The 19,555-nt window shown below is 43.6% G+C and overlaps 1 protein-coding gene across 6 annotated transcripts in view; it reads left to right on the forward strand.

Moving 5' to 3' along the window:
• RHPN2 (rhophilin Rho GTPase binding protein 2) overlaps positions 1-19,555 on the forward strand; it is a 54,570-nt gene that overhangs the window by 7,644 nt on the left and 27,371 nt on the right. For 2 of the 6 annotated variants that reach the window (XM_006095985.3, XM_023759876.1), the window contains exons 2-3: positions 4,428-4,543; positions 17,667-17,795. In XM_006095985.3, coding sequence (XP_006096047.1) covers positions 4,428-4,543; positions 17,667-17,795 — 245 coding nt within the window. Of the gene's footprint in view, positions 1-2,368; positions 2,533-4,068; positions 4,544-16,235; positions 16,372-17,666; positions 17,796-19,555 lie in introns of those variants that run through there. The other 4 variants (XM_023759874.1, XM_023759875.1, XM_023759878.1 and 1 more) reach the window with 4 other exon arrangements.

The following is a 19,555-nucleotide window of genomic DNA, read 5'->3' on the forward strand; positions in this document are numbered from 1 at the left end:
ACAAGTAGAGTTTTCACTCTAGGTCAGTGATGGCGAACCTTTTGAGCTCGGCGTGTCAGCATTTTGAAAAACCCTAACTTAACTCTGGTGCTGTGTCACATATAGAAATTTTTTGATCTTTGCAACCATAGTAAAACAAAGATTTATATTTTTATTTATTTTATATATTTAAATACCATTTAACAAAGAAAAATCAACCAAAAAAATGAGTTCGCGTGTCACCTCTGACACGCGTGTCATAGGTTCGCCGTCACTGCTCTAGGTCAGGGGTGGGGATGTCCTGCGAAGGCAACCACAGGTGGGACTTGAAATTCAATAAATCTAGGAGCATTTTCATAGCAATATAATTTTTAAGTTGATAGTTGTGTATGGTCAGTGAATGATGTTATAAATATGACCTTTGGCAGAAAAAATGGTTCCCCACCCTTGCTCTGGGTGAACTTATTCTCAGGCCTGTTTTAGTTGTGGGTGCCAGAAAAATCCAATCCAAATGGGTTAGGCAGATATACACCTGTGAAACATCCCTACAGTGGAATTCTACTCACACTGAAAAGAAACAAACCACTGATATGTGCAACATCATCAATGAATCTCAAATATTGGGCAAAATAAGTCAGACACAAAAGAATACACACTGTGTGATTCCATTAATATGAAGTTCTAGAACAGGCACAAGTATTTGGTGATAGAAATGTTCAAATTTTTTTTTTTTTTTTTACTGGAGTAATGGTTACACAGATTTATACATTTGTCCAAACTCAATGAACTATGTACTCAAAATATATGTATTTTATTATATGTAAATTATACCCCTGTTTCAAAAGTGAATGCATTGCCTCCTGTAACTGAGAAGTCTAGAGGAATGGCTTGACCTGGGGCTCAGATGTTGCCATGGAGATTCAGCTTCTCAGCTCTGCTCCCCTGGGTTAGCTTTATTTCTGGGGAGACAGTCCCTTGCTGTGGTAAGGGGGCTATAGCGCTGCCCAGTCTCACGTCCTCCTAGGTTCACAGCTGATATGGAAAATGAAGCCTGAAGGGTACTGATTGTCCTATGTCAGCTGCTCACCCGGAACCAATCTCAGGCCTAGGGGCCTTTGATTTTCCAAATGGCCAGGCATGAGTCAGATGTTCTTTCCCTTGGAAAGGAGGTGTGGGAGTATGGATTTACCCTGTCTGACCGTCCTGGGCCGCGAGGAGGGAGAGTGGGACACAGGTCACTGTGCCTAAAGGACGTGCAGTGATACTGGACAGCCCTCAGCCAGGGAGCATGTGAAGGGTGTCTAGAGATGGACAGGTGAGCTGTCCCAGCATTCCCACACATTCTGCTCACAGCCCATCTTAGAGTGCCAGGAAAGACACGGGCTCAAGTCCCATGCCCACCCTCACTGCCTCTAATAACCCATGGGCATTTCTGGTGTTTCTAGCAGGCCTAGCATTCTTACTTTTCAGTAAGAAGTAATGTCATTTGGGTCTGATTACTCAGTCAAATCTAATCCTAAACATTCCTATGTCTTATCTAGAAACTTGACCCCGCATCTGTGGGCTGGTTAGGGTGTAGCAATTCCAGGCCAGCCAGAAGTTGGGTAAAGTATAGGAGCAAGAAAAGTTCTTATCTATGAGCTGGAATGGCGGCTTATCTTAGTTAGCTCTGGGAATGTACGTAAAGGAATTAGTCATTAAAGCTTCTCTGTCAAATGGAACACAGCTTTGATGAACCATGTAATTTTGAGTCAGATTGAACTATCCCTTCATAGTAATTTTAGGAAGTGGAAAGGAAAGAGGCTGGCAATTATTTTAGCCCTTTAATATTAAATCAGCTTAATATTAAAGCTATTTTAATCATATCTGAAAAAAGAATTCGTTTTCTGATTTTTATTTTAAATCAGGGATCATTTAATAATTTATTAATTTTAAGATGATTGCAACTCAGATTCTGAATCTCTAATTTGAAATAGAAGGGCTGTGTAGGGGATAGGTGGGTGGCAACCTGCTGGGATGTGAGAATAAGAAATCTTTGTAGAAGGAGTAACGTCACTCATTTCTGACTTAATAGTCCAAAGGCCACTGATATGGGGATTCCCTGAGAAGGTTGGGGCTGTAGATAAACCACTCTCCCTCCTTCAAGTGGAGGCCTGGTGTGTGCAGAGCTGCCGTGGCAATGACACGGCTGGAGAAAAAGGGCAGTCTTCTCACCAGTGCTGCCCACCAGTCACTCCCAAGGAGTAACCACAGCTCTATCAGTGGGCAGAACCTCAAGATAAGCTTCGAAAAGGAATGGAGCCTTCAGTCAGATCCAGGGCTTCTACTTGCTGGGTGGGAAAAATACCTTAGGTTAAAATGAAACTTATTCAGATCTTAAACTTTTCAGAATGAAACATTTAATCCAGATATCCCAAGAAATAATGGACAAAGAACACAGATAATTCACCAACAAAGGAATTCAAATGATCAATAATATATGAAAAAAAAGTTTACCTTCACTAATAAATGCAAATTGGAAGAAGAGGATACCTGTTTTTGCATATCAACTTGGTAAAGATTAAAAATAATATTTTTCAATTCTACAAACAAGTTGAGACAAATAACCCATTTAAAAAAATGGGCAAAAAACCTAAATTGATATTTCTCCAAAGAAGACATACAAATGTCTAAAAGATGTTCAAATCATGAGCCATCAGGGAAATGCAAATCAAAGCCTCAGTGAGATAACCACACAATCGTAGGTTGGTTATAATAAAAATGATAAACAGTAACAAGTATTGGTGAGGATATGGATAAATTATAACCCTCCTATACTGTTGGTGGGAATGTAAAATAGTATAGTCACTTTGGAAAATAGTTTGACAGTTCCTCAAATGGTAAACATAGAATTAACCACATGACACAGCAGTTCCACTCCTAGATATATTGCCAAGAGAAAGGAAAGCATCCCACACGGAAAGTTACACACAAATAAGCAACCCTATTCACAACAGCCAAAAAGTGAAAGCACCCCCCAAATGTCCATCAGCTGATGAATGGATAACTAAATGTGGTGCATCCGTACAGTGCAGTGTTAGAGACAAAAAGGAATGAAGGACTGACACTGCTAGGTACATGGATGAACCTAGGAAACAGTACACTGACAGAAGCCCACTACAAAGACCACATTTTATATGATTGCATTGATACGAAATGTCCAGAATAAGCAAAGATACACAGGCAGAAAGTAGATTAGTGGTTGCCTACGACTAGGGAGAGGGGACAAAGAATAGGAAGTGCTCTTCTTTCCTAGAAGATAATAGTGTGTGGGGCCTTTAAAGAGATGAGACCCCATCACACTGCCCAAGAAATATACGTAAAAAAAACTTGAAGTTTATAAAGCTACCTGTTCACCAGTATGCATCAAATACTTATAGCAGATGCTCAGAAACTGTTCAACTATAAGGACATGGTAAATTCTGAAAAGGGGGCAGCCTGGGATTTGAGTGTATCCCCCCCTTCCTCTTTCTCTAAAAACAATCAATAAAAAAAATTTTTTTAAAAAAGGGGACAGTATTATACAATCATTAAAATAATTGTTTTGAGGAATATTTCATAATAAAGGAAATTTTCATGATAGAGTATGAAGTGAGAAAACATGGTAACCTTTATGTGCCCTGTGCGGAAAAGGGTAAACATAGCAGGCCTGAGGCTGCTATCCTTGGGAAGGCCTGCTTGAAAGATTGGCCCCCTCCTGGCAACTGGAAACCTGGCTCTTGGAGGTTGCCTCCTTCCCCAGACTGATAAGCTTGGCTTACTGTGCCTAGACTGATGATAAAAGCCATGTGTCTTAATGAACACCTGCTTTCCTCCTGGGAGCCTGGAACTTTGGTATGTGCTAGGCAGAGGTGCCTTTGTGACCAGCCCCCAATAAAACCCCTGGCTGTTGAATCTCAAATGGGCCAACCTGGACAGAGACATCGCATACAAGTTGCTGGGAGAAGAGTGTGCTCTTGCGACCACTCATGGGAGAGAGAGAGCACAAAGAAGCCTGTAAATGATTCCTCTGTCTTTTCCTCTATGATCCATCTGTGCATCCTCACTGAGCTGCTGTCGTACATCTTAACCATGAATGCAACTACATGCTGAGTCCTTGAGTCCTAGCGAATCTCCAAACCTGGGGGCTGATCTTGGGGACTCCTGACACAGCCACTAATGTGGAAAATAACAACATGTATATAAAATACATGGGGAGAAAAGAAACGAATTTACAGTGGCCGTTTGGAGTATATTATGATAAGTGACTTTTATTTTCTTTATACTTTACAATATTTTACATATTTTCCATTTTGTTACTTTTGTTTTTCAAAAAGTTTAGTTTCAAAATCCTTTTCTGTTCTATTAAATGTTGTCATCAGTTTTAGAGTGGCTGACCTCTGATTGGGGCATCTCCCCTTTTCCCTTAGGGTTGCAACCCCTTTGCACAAACTGGCCGAAGCAAACTGCAGAATCAGAGGGCTGCCTTGAACCAACAGATCCTGAAAGCTGTGCGGATGAGAACGGGAGCAGAAAACCTTCTGAAGTAGGTGTCTGCTGGCTCCACAGCCTCAGCTGGGAGCCCAGCCTCCCCTGAGGCCTGCCATCGATTCCTAAACTCCTAGGCCTGTCCAGCTTTCTCTCCAATTCTCGGTTTTAGCTTTGGGTTTCCTTCTCATTTCTGGCACCTGGAGCAGGCCCTTTCTCTGCTAGAGCTTGGTTGTGTTGAGGCAAGTATTTTACCGAGCCTGCCATGCGCTTGGGGATAGAGGGACACTGGAGGATGGTCCAGATGTTGTATTCATGTTTCTTTTCCCTGCTTTCTGTGGGACTTGTCTACTTTCTCTACGCCTCACACTGTGCCTGGTCTCGAATCACTGCTTGGTAATTGTGTGTTGAATGTATAAAGGAAAGGAAGGCAAAAAGGAGGGAATGGAGGTATTTCTATTTCCAGTGTCCATCCCTCTAATGCAGCGGTTCTCAACCTCTGGGTCGCGACCCCTTTGGTGGTTGAACGACCCTTTCTCAGGGGTCACCTAAGACCATCCTGCATATCAGATATTTACATTACGATTCCTAACAGTAGCAACATTACAGTTATGAAGTAGCAACGAAAATAATTTTATGGTTGGGTCCCAACATGAGGAACTGTATTTAAAGGGCCAGAAGGTTGAGAACCACTGCTCTAATGAGAGGGGCCCAGTACAGCCCAATACTCCTGGGGCGCTCATTACTATGCTCTGTTGGTAAAATAGTTACTTATCAAGCATATCAAGCATAGAACTCAGTGAAGCCTTACCTGTGTCACAGGCAGCTCCAAGCCCTCCCCACCCCCTTCAGTACAATGCAAGAACACGTGCCAGCTTCCTCTTCTGAACTTGCTTCAGAGTTCTAGGGGTAACTCTTGCCAGCTGCATGCTGCCTTCTGCACTGGGTAGTTGAGGCAGGCACCATGCCTGCTGGTCTGGGAAGTGAGACAGATGCCTCCTGGAGCCTCAGAAGGAGATGTGGAGTGCTTATAGGAACCTGGAACCTAGAACCTGGAAAGCTGGCAGAGAACCCGGAAACCTGGCAGGATATGGCTTATGGGTGTTTTCAATGGGTTAGCCTTAGGGAGCCCAGACAGCTCAGAGGTTTTGGGAAAAGTAAATACACCAAACTGGGTTTTTATGAAGGAACCACAATGCTCTGGTAGTCACAGATATGCATGATTGGCAGGATCAACTCCTCCAGGTGGGGGCCACTCACCTGAGCACTAAGAAACAGGAGGAGGCTTTCTGACCATGAATTTGGGCAAAATTCATTTCTGAATCAGTCTGTATTTGCTCCTTAAGAAAGATCTCTGAGATATTAAATGGGGGAAGGGGTGCATGACAGCATGTCTTGTGTTTATTTTAAAGGATTTGTACAAACGTTTTTGTGTATGCACAGACTATTTCCAAAAGGATGGAAAAGAAGCTGTTACTAGAGTTGGCTCTGGGAGCAAGACCAGTGTTGGGGGTGTAGGTGACTCTCCTTTTCATTTTACTTCTGTCAGTGTTTGAATGTTCTTTTATGAAGTACGTGGATTACTTTCATTCATGTTTTATTATGGATTACTGCAAAGGCCCAGGAGAATATTATTTGCAATCCCTGAACCTACCAGGATTCAGGAACGACAATGCTGTGCCTGTCTTGGTTTTGTTACTCTAGGATTAGCCCCAGAACACAAATCCCGAGATGGACAAGTGTCTGGGAACCTCTTCTCTAGCTACTTCTGTAACAAGGTGAAAGGGAGATTATTACTGGAGGAGACTGGGAAAATATTGTAACATTTCACCTTTTAAAAGGTCTGACAGTGCCACCGTCCCCAGAAAAGTCGGAATTGTCAGGTCCACAGCACTGTGGACCACGTGTGGCCACTGCAGCTCGGGAGAGACCCCTGTTTTCAGGAGTGCCTGCTGTGTGCTGGGCTTGCTGTGCTGGGAAGGCCGCAGGCACGGCCCCCGGTATGTTGAGGCTGCAGGTTTTGGTTGACACTTTGACGAGCCAGTTCTGTAGCCGAGGGGACAGGTGGGCAGCCCTGACTCATGGCTTTCCCAGAAGCAGGCTACCGTTGATTTATTTGCCTGTTCATTCACCCACAAATGGATTTGTTGAGCACCTACTAAGTGGCAGTAGTGTTTGAAGTGCCAGGATAAAGCTGCAAGCGACTCAAATGAGACTGCTTTCATGACACTTGGTTTCTTGTGGTGTTTACCCAAGTAAACATCTAATCATGTCAGGAGGTGATGTTTCTAGGATGTTGATGAAAGGGAAATGTGATAGAGGTTGACAAAGGGTGGTCAGGGAGGCCCTCTCTGACCAGGAGACTTGGGGTTTCTCAGGTGGGAACTAGGGCGGTTTTGTCTGTCTTGGTCTGTTAATAACAGCAAACAGCCTTTCTCAGGCCCAATGGCTCAAGCTCATTGTCAAGTCGGCAGTTGTAGAGCTGGCAGGGGTGGAGTGTATTGTTAATGATTCTCACAGTGACCTAAAGGTTCAAAGTGCCCCTCCATGGAGAATGTTGTCAGAGGAAACCCTGAAGGTATTTATTAATCTGACTCGACCGGTACCAACGGTTTCCCAAAAACAAAGGGCGTTTAGCCAAGCCCAGCTCTAGCCCTGTGGATTTACCTGGGTTGCTGATGAGGTGGCCCTGCCAGCAAGGGGTAGTTTTAGTTATAAATTGGGCCCCGCTGTCATGCCTGTCCGCTTTTCTGTTTTCAGGTTCCCATATTACCCATCACAGCCCCCAAATAAAGGTAGAGCAGTTGGAATATGTTTGAGGGGAGGGCATTGGAAAAATGTCCCCCAAAATGCAGAAATGCAAGGGTCCCAGTCCTTAGCTGCATTGGTAAGGGCAGGCACCGTGAGGAGCCAGGTTTATACCCCTTCAAAGTCTTCTCCGATCTGTATCAGCCAGGAGCCCATGAACTTCCTGGAGTTTGATTAGGAAGATATCGGATATTTTTTTAATGAGATATCAGATATTTTTAATGTTCTTTTTCAGGCTAAGCCAGGACAATATTCTCTCTCTTTTCCCAGTTCCCTCCCCTCCCTTGAGAAAAGCTGGGGTAGAAATGTGATGACATTTCTCTGAAACAGAGTCAGTCTCAGTGAAATTTAAGGCAGGTTGCCATATAGTTTACATTAACTGGTTCTTTGAAGAAGGGTATGTCTTTTAAACTCTTCGGGCTTTATGTTCCCCTCTTGTACTGGTAGCTGTTGGACTGGAGAAGGAGTGGCCCACTCTGAGGCCTACAGGGGCCTCATGGGCATGGAAAAGGGTGAAGGGTTGGGACTGGTGCTGTGGTAGAATTATGGCCAAGTGCAGGGCATATGCTCTTTGGGGGGGGGGGGGGGCAGCTGCAATTTGCCCTGTGTGGAGGGCAGGGCCAGGGTTGCCAGGTCTTAAGATTTTTTTCCCCCCAAAGATTCTAAAGATCTGACTTTTTTGTTTTTAATCCTCTAATAGTTGAATTTTTACATATTGGCAACTAGTTCAAGGGGTGGGGGGCAATAAACACCCTAGGAGTCAAGCAAACAAGTCCCGCAAATCTCTAGTTTGTGACCTCCAGCCCAAAGGGTTGTGAAGTTCTGGGCCAGGGTGACCTGGGTGGCTTTGGCTGTAAGGAGAGTGATTGAGGAAAATGACTGCTCACACTGTCAGTTCTGAGGGGGCTGGTGCGTGTCTCTGCAGTGGTGTGTGCAAGCTCTCCGTGGCCTTTAGTGCCTGCCCTAATTCTGAGACCTGCCTTCTTACACTGAGAGATGAGCTGGGGGCCATGTCCTGGCTGCTCGGCTGACCTGCTGCCTTAGCCTGGTGCCTACATGAGAGCACCAGGCAGCACTTGCTGTGGTTTACCTGAACCCCTGGCAGAGCGAGATTTGGGGTCGGATGGATTAAGGCCAAGTTGCTCCAATAAGGCCCTGGAAGCTGGTGCAAGCCTATGGTGCCTTTTCCTGGAAGGACAATTTTACTAAAAGACTTGGGGGAGAGGGGGAATGATGCAAAAACAAATGGAGATATATGGGTCAGAATGCAAAATTCACATGCATTTAAAACATAAATCATGGGGATGTTAAAGAAATTTTGGACTTGGGGCAAGAAGCCATCATCACACAGGGACTCTTATGGTGGAAGAGGCCTCAGAAACTCCAAACTGAGGAAACCAGGTGCAGATGTGGTCAGTAGCCTCAGGAAATAATTGAATGTGGCTTTCCTTCCCCTGTTCACACGTGGTGGTTGATCCCTTAGACCAGTGGTCGGCAAACTCATTAGTCAACAGAGCCAAATATCAACAGTACAACGATTGAAATTTCTTTTGAGAGCCAAATTATTTTTTTAAAATATATTTTATTGATTTTTTACAGAGAAGAAGGGAGAGGGATAGAGAGTCAGAAACATCGATGAGAGAGATCCATCAGCTGCCTCCTGCACGCCCCCCAGTGGGGACGCGCCCGCAACCAAGATACATGCCCCTGACCGGAATCGAACCCGGGACCCCTCGGTCCGCAGGCCGACGCTCTATCCACTGAGCCAAACCGGTTCGGCGAGAGCCAAATTTTTTAAACTTAAACTATATAAGTAGGTACATTGTATTAACTTAATTAGGGTACTCCTAAGGCTTAGGAAGAGCCGCATGTGGCTCGAAAGCCGCAGTTTGCCGACCACGACCTTAGACAAAGTAGGTGGCACACCTTCCAATTCTGGACTTTTGTAGTATGTGCATGCTCCTTATGAAAACCCAAGGGAGTGGGCCTTCCCTGGTGGTCTAGGGAGGCCATGGAGACTTTGGGCAGGAAAGGGCTGAAACGCCTGCTGCCTCATCCCCGTTGGCCTCAGACCACAGGGTGTTGGCTGTACCCAGACCACAGGGCCTCAGAGGAGGTGCACACCCAAGGGAAAGCTGAGAAAAGCCATGTTCTAACAAGAAGGCCCGCAAAAGCCATTCTTTTTCATCTGGAAGGGCAGCTCAGGTGCAGGCATCAGTATGGAGGAGACCAAGGCTCTGGTCTTAATTCCTAACTTGAGTCAGCTGATTCCATTCTTGTCTGTTGCCCCAAGCTATTCCCGCAGCCTTGATACAGGAGCTGAACACATGCACCATATTGAATTGGTGTGCCTTAGTCGAAAAGCCCCTTTCCACAAGTGAATCAGTGAAAAATCATTACCTGTACTAGAAACAGCTCAAACTCTATAGTTAACTTCTGAATCATTGGTATACCCCAGCGATTTTCAACCAGTGTGCCACAAGAATTTTTAAAACATCCAATACCTCACTATTTAGTCAGGGACACTGACCTCTTTTCCAACTTTCATTTTTTTAAATGAAACATCAATGGTGAGAGAGAATCATTGATTAGCTGTGTCCTGCACACCCCACACTGGGGATCAAGCTTGCAACCCAGGCATGTGCCCTTGACTGGAATCGACCTGGGACCCTTAAATTCGCAGGCCAAAGCTCTATCCACTGAGCCAAACCAGCTAGGGCCTCTTTTCCAACTTTGATTATTAAATAAAAAAATGACAACAGCCAACACAACAATAGCCATACAAGTGTGAATGCCCTGTCTCTAACCATAAATATATAGGTCATATAATAGAGTTGCATCTTATTGGTTATGTCGCATTGTAAGGTTACATCTGATTGGTTAATTCTTGGTTCCCCAAATCCTTATATACAAGTATAGGTACCAGATTTCCTCTTTTATGAATCCTCACTTGAGGATCTTTTTCCATTGATTTTTAGAGAGAGTGGAACAGAGAAAGACAGAATTATGTGTGAGAAACACATCAATTGGTTGCCTCCTGCACTCGCCCTGACCAGGGCCCGGGCCGGGGAGGAACCTACAACTGAGGTATGTGCCCTTGACAGGAATCAAACCCAGGACCCTTCAGTCCACAGGCCGACGCTCTATCCATTGAGCCAAACCAGCTAGGGCTAGGCACCAGATTTTTTAAAAAGTCACTTTGGAGCAAAAAGGTAGGTAATTACTTTATTTTTTAATTAATCAAAATTATACCTTTTTTTGTCATATTGGCAAAAAATATATATTTTTTGGTATGCCACAGAATTTTAGTAATTAGTTTATGTGTGCCAAGAGAAGAAGAAAAGGGTTGAAAATTGCTGGTGTACCCAAAGGGGTCAGCATTGTGGAAACCAAACTCTGCCTAGCCACCAACTCTTTTGGAGAGTGACCCACACAAAGAAGTCTGTATCCAGAGAGCAGTTCATTGATTTGTTGCAAATCCTAATTCCCAAATTGTTGCCAAGTTGAGAGGGAGGAGATGTGGCAAATATGTAGAGGTGGAAAAATTGATGGCAATTTGGAGGCTCTCCAGGTATTTGGACAGGGTCTTAAGGTCTAAATCAGGGGTCCTCTCCCTCTCCCTTCCTCTCTGAAACCAATAAAAACATATTTTAAAAAAACCAGGAGTGAATGAAGATGTGGGGGCAGTATTTCAACTGTCCTTTTGTTCTTTTATTTTTCTCTTTCATGGATGCCATGTTCTTTGGTAGCTTGTTTAGACCAAGTTAATGGCCTTTCGGCTTCCTCCGTGTGAATAGGAGTTCACTTTTTGAATAATAAGAATAATATGTCACGGGGGGGGGCATCATCAGTATTTTAGAGATGCTTAGGTGGGGCACAGCCAAAAAAAGGTTGGGAACTACTGTGTAAAAACCCTAAACAGTGGGTTTTGGGGACCTCTGGGTCAGTGAACACGGCAAGGTGCTGGGAGGACGGTATGCCGAGAGAGGATATGGAATCTCCACACCCCTCCTTGGCCTATGGGTCCCTTCCATCTGGTCGTTCCTGAGTTGTGGTCTTTAAAATAAACCACAGTAAATCTAAGTAAAGTGTTTTCCTGAGTTCTGTGAGTTGTTGTAGTGAATTATCTAACCTGAGGAGGGGGTTGTGGGAACCCCCTCCTCAGATTAGATGCCCTGTACTTGCAACTGGTGCTTGAAGTGGGGCAGTCTTTTGGCACCAAGACCATAATTGTGGGGTCTGTGCTAAACCTGGGAATTGGTGTCAGAAATAAATTGTTGGGCACTCACTTAGTGTCAGAGAATCCAAATTGGAGAGTTGCAAACACCATTGTGTTTAATAAAACAACCTATTAGAGCCCTAGCCAGCTTGGCTCAGTGGATAAAGCGTCAGCCTGCGGACTGAAGGGTCCGGGGTTCGATTCCGGCCAAGTGCACATGCCTGGGTTGCGGGCTCAATCCCCAGTGGGGGGCGTGCAGGAGGCAGCCGATCAATGATTCTCTCTCATCATTGATGTTTCTTTCTATCTCTCTCTCCTTCTCCCTTCCTCTCTGAAACCAATAAAGAAATATATTTAAAAACAACCTATTAGAGTAGAATAGACTATAAGGGCATGAATCACATGTATGTCAAAGGATAGTTTTGTGAGAATTTTGTTTTAGGGGTGTGTGTACATGTACTGCGTTGAGATATAAAATGTATTTTTTACTGATGATCATGGCCAAAAAAAATCCCCAAACCAGTGATAGTCACTAAACTGAGCTTCCAACATCTCATTGCCTGGCTGGGGGAGCCCAGATGTACATGTGTGAACATTTTATTGGGCAGTAAGAGGGCAGGTGCCATCACATCTGCAGCCAGGGTCAGGTGGCTTTTTCTGAGGGGGAGGAGCAAAAATTTGTTGGTTCCTCAAGGAGGAGTTCGGTTAAGAGACGGGGAGAGAGGGGGCATTGAGAAGAAATATAAATACATCATGGACAGAAACTGATGGACCCAGATATGTAGTGAGGTGGAGGAGCCACCCCAGGGGGGAGGGCAGCCCGCAGGGAAAGCTCTCTGCAGGTAAGTGAACAGGTGGTGAGCAAAGCAAAGCTGATAGCGGGGCTGGATTTTCATCAATGAGGAGGGGGTGGTGGACAGGTACCTTTTTCTCTGGCTGGAGCTCTTGGCTGAGAACTTCAGGTGTCCTCATCCATGAACTGAGCACAAATTTTAGTACTTACTGTACTCGGTCTGAGGGATGGCTTGAGGACCTGCCTGGATGGTTCATGGAAATGTGTGCAGCAAGGCCTGGCTCAGTACTTGGTTTTCACTGACACTTGTTTTGCAGTGATTCCTAATCTGTATGAAATGAGGAACCCACCTGTAAGGTCTTCAAGTCTGTGTCAAAACCTCTACTGGAGAACTTGGGTACAGTTCTCCCCTTCGTATTGCTTACCACTATTCTGTACGGTGGATGTACCACATTTTGTGTATCTGTTTGCCAGTTGATGGATCTCTGGATTGTTCCCACTTTGGGGCTATTATGAATAATGCTACTTAAACATTGACCTACATGTCTTTGTTTGGACATAGGCTTTCTTTTCTCTCATATAGATTCCTAGGAGCAGAATTACAATATTAGAGAGTAAGTTTATGTTTAACATTTTTAGAAACTACCCAACTGTTTTCCATAGTGGCTGTGCCATTTACATTCATCAGTGTAGGAGGGTTCCAGTTGCTCTACATCTGCAATAACATTATTGTTTGTCTTTTTTATTATAGGTAATCTAGGGGTGTGTATTGGTATCTCATTATTCTTTCAATATGCATTTCTTTATTGACTAACGATATTTAGTATCATTTCATGCTTATTAGCCATTCATACATCGTCTTTAGTAAAATGTCTATTCATATCTTTTCCCCATAAAAAATTGAATTGTCTTTTTATTATTTAATGAACAGAACTCTATACATTTTGGATGCAAATTCTTTATCAGATACATAATTTGCAGATATTTTCTTCTAGTCTGTGGCTTTTCTTTGTTTCTTTTTTTGTTTCTTTTTATGGTGTCTTCTGAATCACAGAAGTTTACAAATTCAACAGAGTCCAATTTATCAATTTCCTTTTTATGGATTATGCTTTCGGTTTGTAGTTAAGAATACTTTGCCCAACCCAAGGTCATGAAGATTTTTCTCCTGTGTTTTTTTAATTTTATTTTTATTTTTATTGATTTCAGAGAGGAATGAAGAAGGAAAGAGAGAGGTAGAAACACCGATGATGAGAGAGAATCATTGATCGGCTATCTCCCCCCTTCCCCCCACTGGGGACCAAGCCCACAACCTGGGCATGTGCCCTTGACTGGAATTGAACCCAGGACCCTTCAGTCCATAGGCCAATGCTCTATCCACTGAGCCAAACCAGCCAGGGCTCTCCTGTGTTTTCTCCTGGAAGTTTTAGAGCTTGAACTCTTGTATTGTGGTTTCTGATCCGTTTTTGACTTAATATTTGAGTGTGATAAGAGACTTAGATCAACAGTAAAGATATAAAAATAAAAAAAATAAAAAGAGACTTAGGTTGTGGAGAAGAGCTATAATAGCAGGCCTGAGATGGCTATCCTTAGAAAGGCCTGCTTGCAAAGTTGGCCTTTGCCTGGTGTCTGGAAACACAGATTTCAGGAGAGTTCCCACTATTCTCAGAATTAATTAGAGGGGCTCACTGTGCCTAAGTTTGTACAAATAATGTAATTTATGCTGAACACCTGCTTTCTTTCTGGAAGTCTGGAATATTAGAACACGCTAGGCAGAGATGCCTGCCTGACTAGCCCCTAGAAACCCTGGACACTATGTCTCTAATCAGCTTCCTTGGTAGATAGTGTTTCACATGTATTGTCATAACTTCCTGCCGGACAAATTAAGCCATTCTGTGTGACTCCCTGGGAAGGGGTCTCAGCCACCTGTGCCTGATTTCCTCCAGACCTCACCTCATGCACCTTTTGCTGATTTTGCTGTGTGTCCTTTGCTATAATAAATCAGCCATGAGTGGTGGGAATGCAGACTGGTACAGCCATTATGGAAAACAGTATGGAGTTTCCTAAAAAAATTAAATAATGGAACTGCCATTTGACTAGCCATCCCACTTCTAGGTATATATCCTAAGAAACCCAAAACACCAATCAGAAAGAATGTAGCCCAGCCGGCATGGCTCAGTGGTTGAGTGTAGACCTATGAACCAGGAGGTCACCATTGAATTCCTGATCAGGGCACATACCTAAATTGTGGGCTCGATCTCCAGTGTGGGGCAGCCAATCAGTGATCATCTCTCATCATTGATGTTTCTATTTCTCTCTCCTTCTCCCTTCCTCTTTAAAATCAATTTTAAAAATATATTGGAGAAAAAAAGAAAGAATGTATGCACCCCTATGTTCATAGCAGCACAATTTATAATAGCTAAGATCTGGAAACAGTAGATGAGTGGATAAAAAAAGTTGTGGTACCATGGAATACTATGCAGCAGTAAAAAAGGAGGAGAATCTCTTACCCTTTGAAACAGCATGAGGGACCTGGAGAGTATCATGCTAAGTGAAATAAGTCAGTCAGAGAAAGGCAAGTATCACATGATCTCATTCATATGTGGAATTTAAGTAACAAAATAAACTGATGAATGGAGTGGATACAGAGACATGGAAGCATGAACAGAGTGCAGAATCTCAGAGGGAAGGCGGGGGAGGGTGGGTGGTTGGGAGGTAATCAACCAATGACCTTGTATGCATATATGCATGGCCATGGACACAGACAATGAGGTGGTGAGGGTGGGGAGGCAGGGACAGGCTGGAGGAGGTCGGGGTGGAGAAGGACATATGTAATACTATTATTATAATAATACTATTATTATTATAATTATTCAACAATAAGTAATTATTTTAAAAAGTAATGAATTATTAAAAAAATTAAAATAAGGAATAGACCAAATAAAATAAAACAATTATAATAAAAGAATAAAAATTTTAAAAAATCAGAGCCGTGAGTACAATTATATTCTGAGTCCTGTGAATCCTCCTGATGAGTCACTGATCCTGGGGATAGTCTTGGGGACATTGACATATCCAGGGATGTGCAATTGCTTCAGGACCAATTGTCAGAAAGACTGTCTTTTCCCCTTGGAATTGTCTTGTCACCTTTATCAAAGTCAATTGACCACAAATGTAAGGATTTATTTCTGGATTCTATTCAGGTCCATTATGCCAATATTACATTGTCTTGATTATGTGGATTTATAATAAGTTTTAAAATCAGATAGCATAAGTCCTCCAACTTTGTTCTTTTTCAGAATTATTTGATTATTCTAGGTCCTTTGCATTTCCATATAATTTTTAGGGTCAGCATGTCAACACTTACCAAAAAGCTTACTGGTTTGTTATTGCAATTTTATCATATCAATAGAAAATGTCCATGGAGAATGAATATCTTAACAATGGTGAGTCTTCCAATTTATAAACATGACATTTAATGTCTCAACAACGTTTTGAAGTTTTCAGTGTATGAGTATTGTGCTTCTTTTCTAAAATTTATTCCTAAGTATTCTTTTTGATGCTAATTTGAATGAAATTGTTTTCTTAATACAGTGGGGCCTTGACTTACGAGTGTCCTGACTAATGAGTTTTTTGAGATACCAGCTGTCTCGGCTGATTTTTTGCATTGAGTTGACAGAGTAATTTTAGTTAACGAGCTCCTTAACGAGCTCGGTCTTGGAATGAATTAAACTCGTAAGTCAAGGCCCCACTGTATTTGAATATTTGTATTGCTAGTATATAGCTTTAAATTGATTTTTGTATACTTTGCTAAATTTATTAGTTCTAGTATTTGTTTCATGTCAAGATTATGTCATCTGTGAATAAAGACAGTTTTACTCTTTCTTTCCCATCCAGGTACCTTTAATTTCTTTATTTACCTTATTGGCACTGGCTTGAACTTCCAGTACAATGTTGGTTAGCAGAGGCAGAAGTGGACATCTTTGCCTCATTTCTGATCATAATAAGAGGGAAAGCATGAAGTATGATGATAGCTGTGGGTTTTCATAGATGCCCTTTATCAAGTTTTGTAAATTCTCTTTTATTCCTAGTTTGTTTAAAATTTTTATCACAGAGCCAAACCACTTGGCATACCTGTTACCAACTACAGGCATACTTTGTTGTATTGCTCTTCACTTAATTGCACTTCACAGATGTTGCATTTTTTACAAATTGAAGGCAAGACCCTCCACCATCAAAAAGATCATGACTCCAAAAAAAAAAATCACAACTCCCGTTATAATGGTGGTCTGGAACTGATTCAGCAATATCATGCCTGTACTTTCTAAAAAATGTTTTTAATTTATCGATTGATTTTTAGAGAGAGAAATAGACATCAATTTGTTGTTCCACTTATGCATTCAATGGTTGATTCTTTTTTGTTTTTTTAATTTTTATTGATTTCAGAGAGGAAGGAAGAGGGAGAGAGAGATAGAAACATCAATGATGAGAGAGAACCATCGATCGGCTGCCTCCTGCACACCCCCACCAAGGATTGAGCCCACAACTCAGGCATGTGCCCTTGACCGGAATCGAACCCACGACTCTTCAGTCTGCAGGCCGACACTCAATCCACTGAGCCAAACTGGCTAGGGCCATTAGTTGATTCTTGTGTGTGCCCTGACCAGGGATAAAACCTGCAACCTTGTGTATTGTGACAATGCTATAACCAACTGACCCCCGTACTCTTCTTTTGCATTTATTAAAGTGACCATGTGTTTTTTGGTCCTTTGTTCTATTAATATAGTATGTTACGTTAATTGATTTTCAGGTGTTAAGCCAACCTTGCAGTTGGGGGTGAATTCTTCTTAGTCATGGTGTATAATCCTTTATATATTTAGCTAGGTTCAAGTTGCTAATATTTTATTGAGGATTTTTGCATATTTAGTTATGAAGGCTATTGGTCTGTCATATTGCTTTCTTGTGCTGTCTTGCTCTGGTTTTGGATCAGGGTAATATTAGCCTCGTAGAATGAGCTGGGAAGTGTTACCTCCTCTATTTTCTCACCCATTTTCTTTTGAGGGGATAATTTATGGTCCTTTATGGGTGGCTGTGAACAGTTCTCTGTTCTCTTCTCAAGGCTGATTCTTTGCAGAGATGTCTTAGGATTTATGCATGGCAGCTCAGTGTCATTGGCTATGTCCAGGGCCATTTGCTGGTAGATGTGGCTCAAAAAGGGGCAGGTGCCTGGCATTCCTGAGACACCTTATCTGATCACATCTGCAGGTGGTATCTCAGAGCTCCCCTGCAAGGATTGGGGTGTCTGCTCACCTAGCAGCTGAGATATCTGGCTGAGGGCGCTTCTCTCCCCCTCTTTTTTAACAGAGCAGCCACGAACCACAAGGTACGCGAGCAGGTGCGCCTGGAATTGAGCTTTGTGAACTCAGACCTGCAGATGCTCAAGGAAGAGCTGGAGGGGCTCAACATCTCAGTGGGAGTCTATCAGAGCACAGAGTAAGTGTGGATAACGCTTCTTCCAGGTACTTTCTGAGCCTCAGATCATGCCACACCACGAATGGTGCAGGGATAGTCCCGGGGGTGAGACAATCCCCTTTGGGAAGCAAGGAAATGATTAGATTTGGGGTTGAGCCAGATACCAGGGATGAACTTCTGGAGTTTGTTGGGAACATCTGGAGAATTGGACAAAGGCATTTCTTTGTCCTGGGACCCTTTGGAACATGGTTTTATGGGAGAACTGCATGGCTGGATCCAGGCAAGGAGATGGCCTCTCTCACATGAACTGGGTGGCTCAGCCATAAAAATGCCCTGAAAGTGCTTTTGTGGTTAGCTGTGAGAGCCGAACTGCCAGGTGGGGCCCAGGTTGCCCTGTCTTCTTCCCTTGAGGCTCAGGCCTCACCACCAGCACAAGGCCTGGATCACTTTGTTGATGAATGCAAACATGTCTAAACTGCCTTTTATGTCAAAGATTAGGGGACTCATGGGAGTTCTCTGAGGAGAAGCAACTGATACTTCAGAAATGTGCTCCGTTAAATATTTGAGGAACGGATGTTCTAGCTCAGAAGTGTCCCATAGGTAGTGTTTGTGTGAGGCAAGGTATTAAGGTGTGGCTTTCAGAAAGCTCAGGGAGTCTCTCGCCCCAAGGTGGGAACTGTCCATCTTTAAGGAGAAATAACTCTGAGAAGCTCCAAAGAAGAGTTTGCCTCCTTTTCTGCGTGGGGAAGTGAAACTTCTTAAAAGGGAGGAGAGCCCGAGGGGAAACTCAGTCAGAAAATCGATCCCTGGATTAACAGAAGGATGACATTTGAAAACCTTGAGTCATCTTTGGAATGTGCTTTTCCTGATTGTCCCCAGTCTTCTGCACGCCACAGGTGTGTTTTTCAGAGCCAGGGGGAGAGCGTTAGCCCATGAGACCTGTGAAACCTCTGTTCTCCCCTTTGTGACGTCCGTGGGCCCTGGCTCACTCAGCTCTGGGCTCACAGTGTGGTTTTGGTCACCTAATCAGAACCAGTGCAGTGTTTCTCCCAGCTACACTCGGGTATTAAATTCCAGTGTTTTGCCCAAAAGGTCAAAGTTCCTCGAGGAGGCAAGGCAGGGCCAAACTTTGGTGATAAATGGAGGATGCTTCCTATTCCCACTTGTACTGAAGCTCAGGGATGTCCATTGTAAAGACCTCTCACAGAGACATGCAATAAGGCTTCAGTGTGATCACAGTGTGGCTCTAAAGTGCCAGTTGTCCCCTGGGCCATTGGGAAGAGGAGCTAGAGATGTGCACATTCATAATGCCCCCTTGCATTTGAATCCCCCTCTTCCTGTTTTCAAAGCAGATTGCCTCTTTCTTAGTTGATCTTTAAACACTTCTGTGAGGTAGGCAAGGAAGAAACAATCTCATTGTGCAGATGAGAAACACAGGGAGGTCAGAGGTTAGCCTAAGAGTGGGGCTGGGGTGCCCTGGCCAGGGGGATCGCCTGGACAGGCACAGAAAGAGCAGACCTTGCCTCCAGCCCTATGTGGGGTGAGGACAGGCGGGTGCTGAGGACAGAGGGGAGGGGCATGGCCCATCCTCATCTCCTTCCGGCAGGGTCCGGCTTCCCCTGCGGGCTTTGGGGAAGCCACAGGCCTCTTGCCTGCTTTGAGCACAGCCCCTTGTTTTCCTTCCAGCACAGAGACAGTTTCAGCTTACAGCTGCATTGTCCATTCACCCTGCTTAGCATTCCTGGCCTTCTCCCCTGGCCGGGCTGAGCAGCCTCAGGAGG

This window comes from Myotis lucifugus, unplaced genomic scaffold (assembly GCF_000147115.1).
Source record: "Myotis lucifugus unplaced genomic scaffold, Myoluc2.0 scaffold_164, whole genome shotgun sequence".
Classification (NCBI taxonomy): domain Eukaryota; kingdom Metazoa; phylum Chordata; class Mammalia; order Chiroptera; family Vespertilionidae; genus Myotis; species Myotis lucifugus.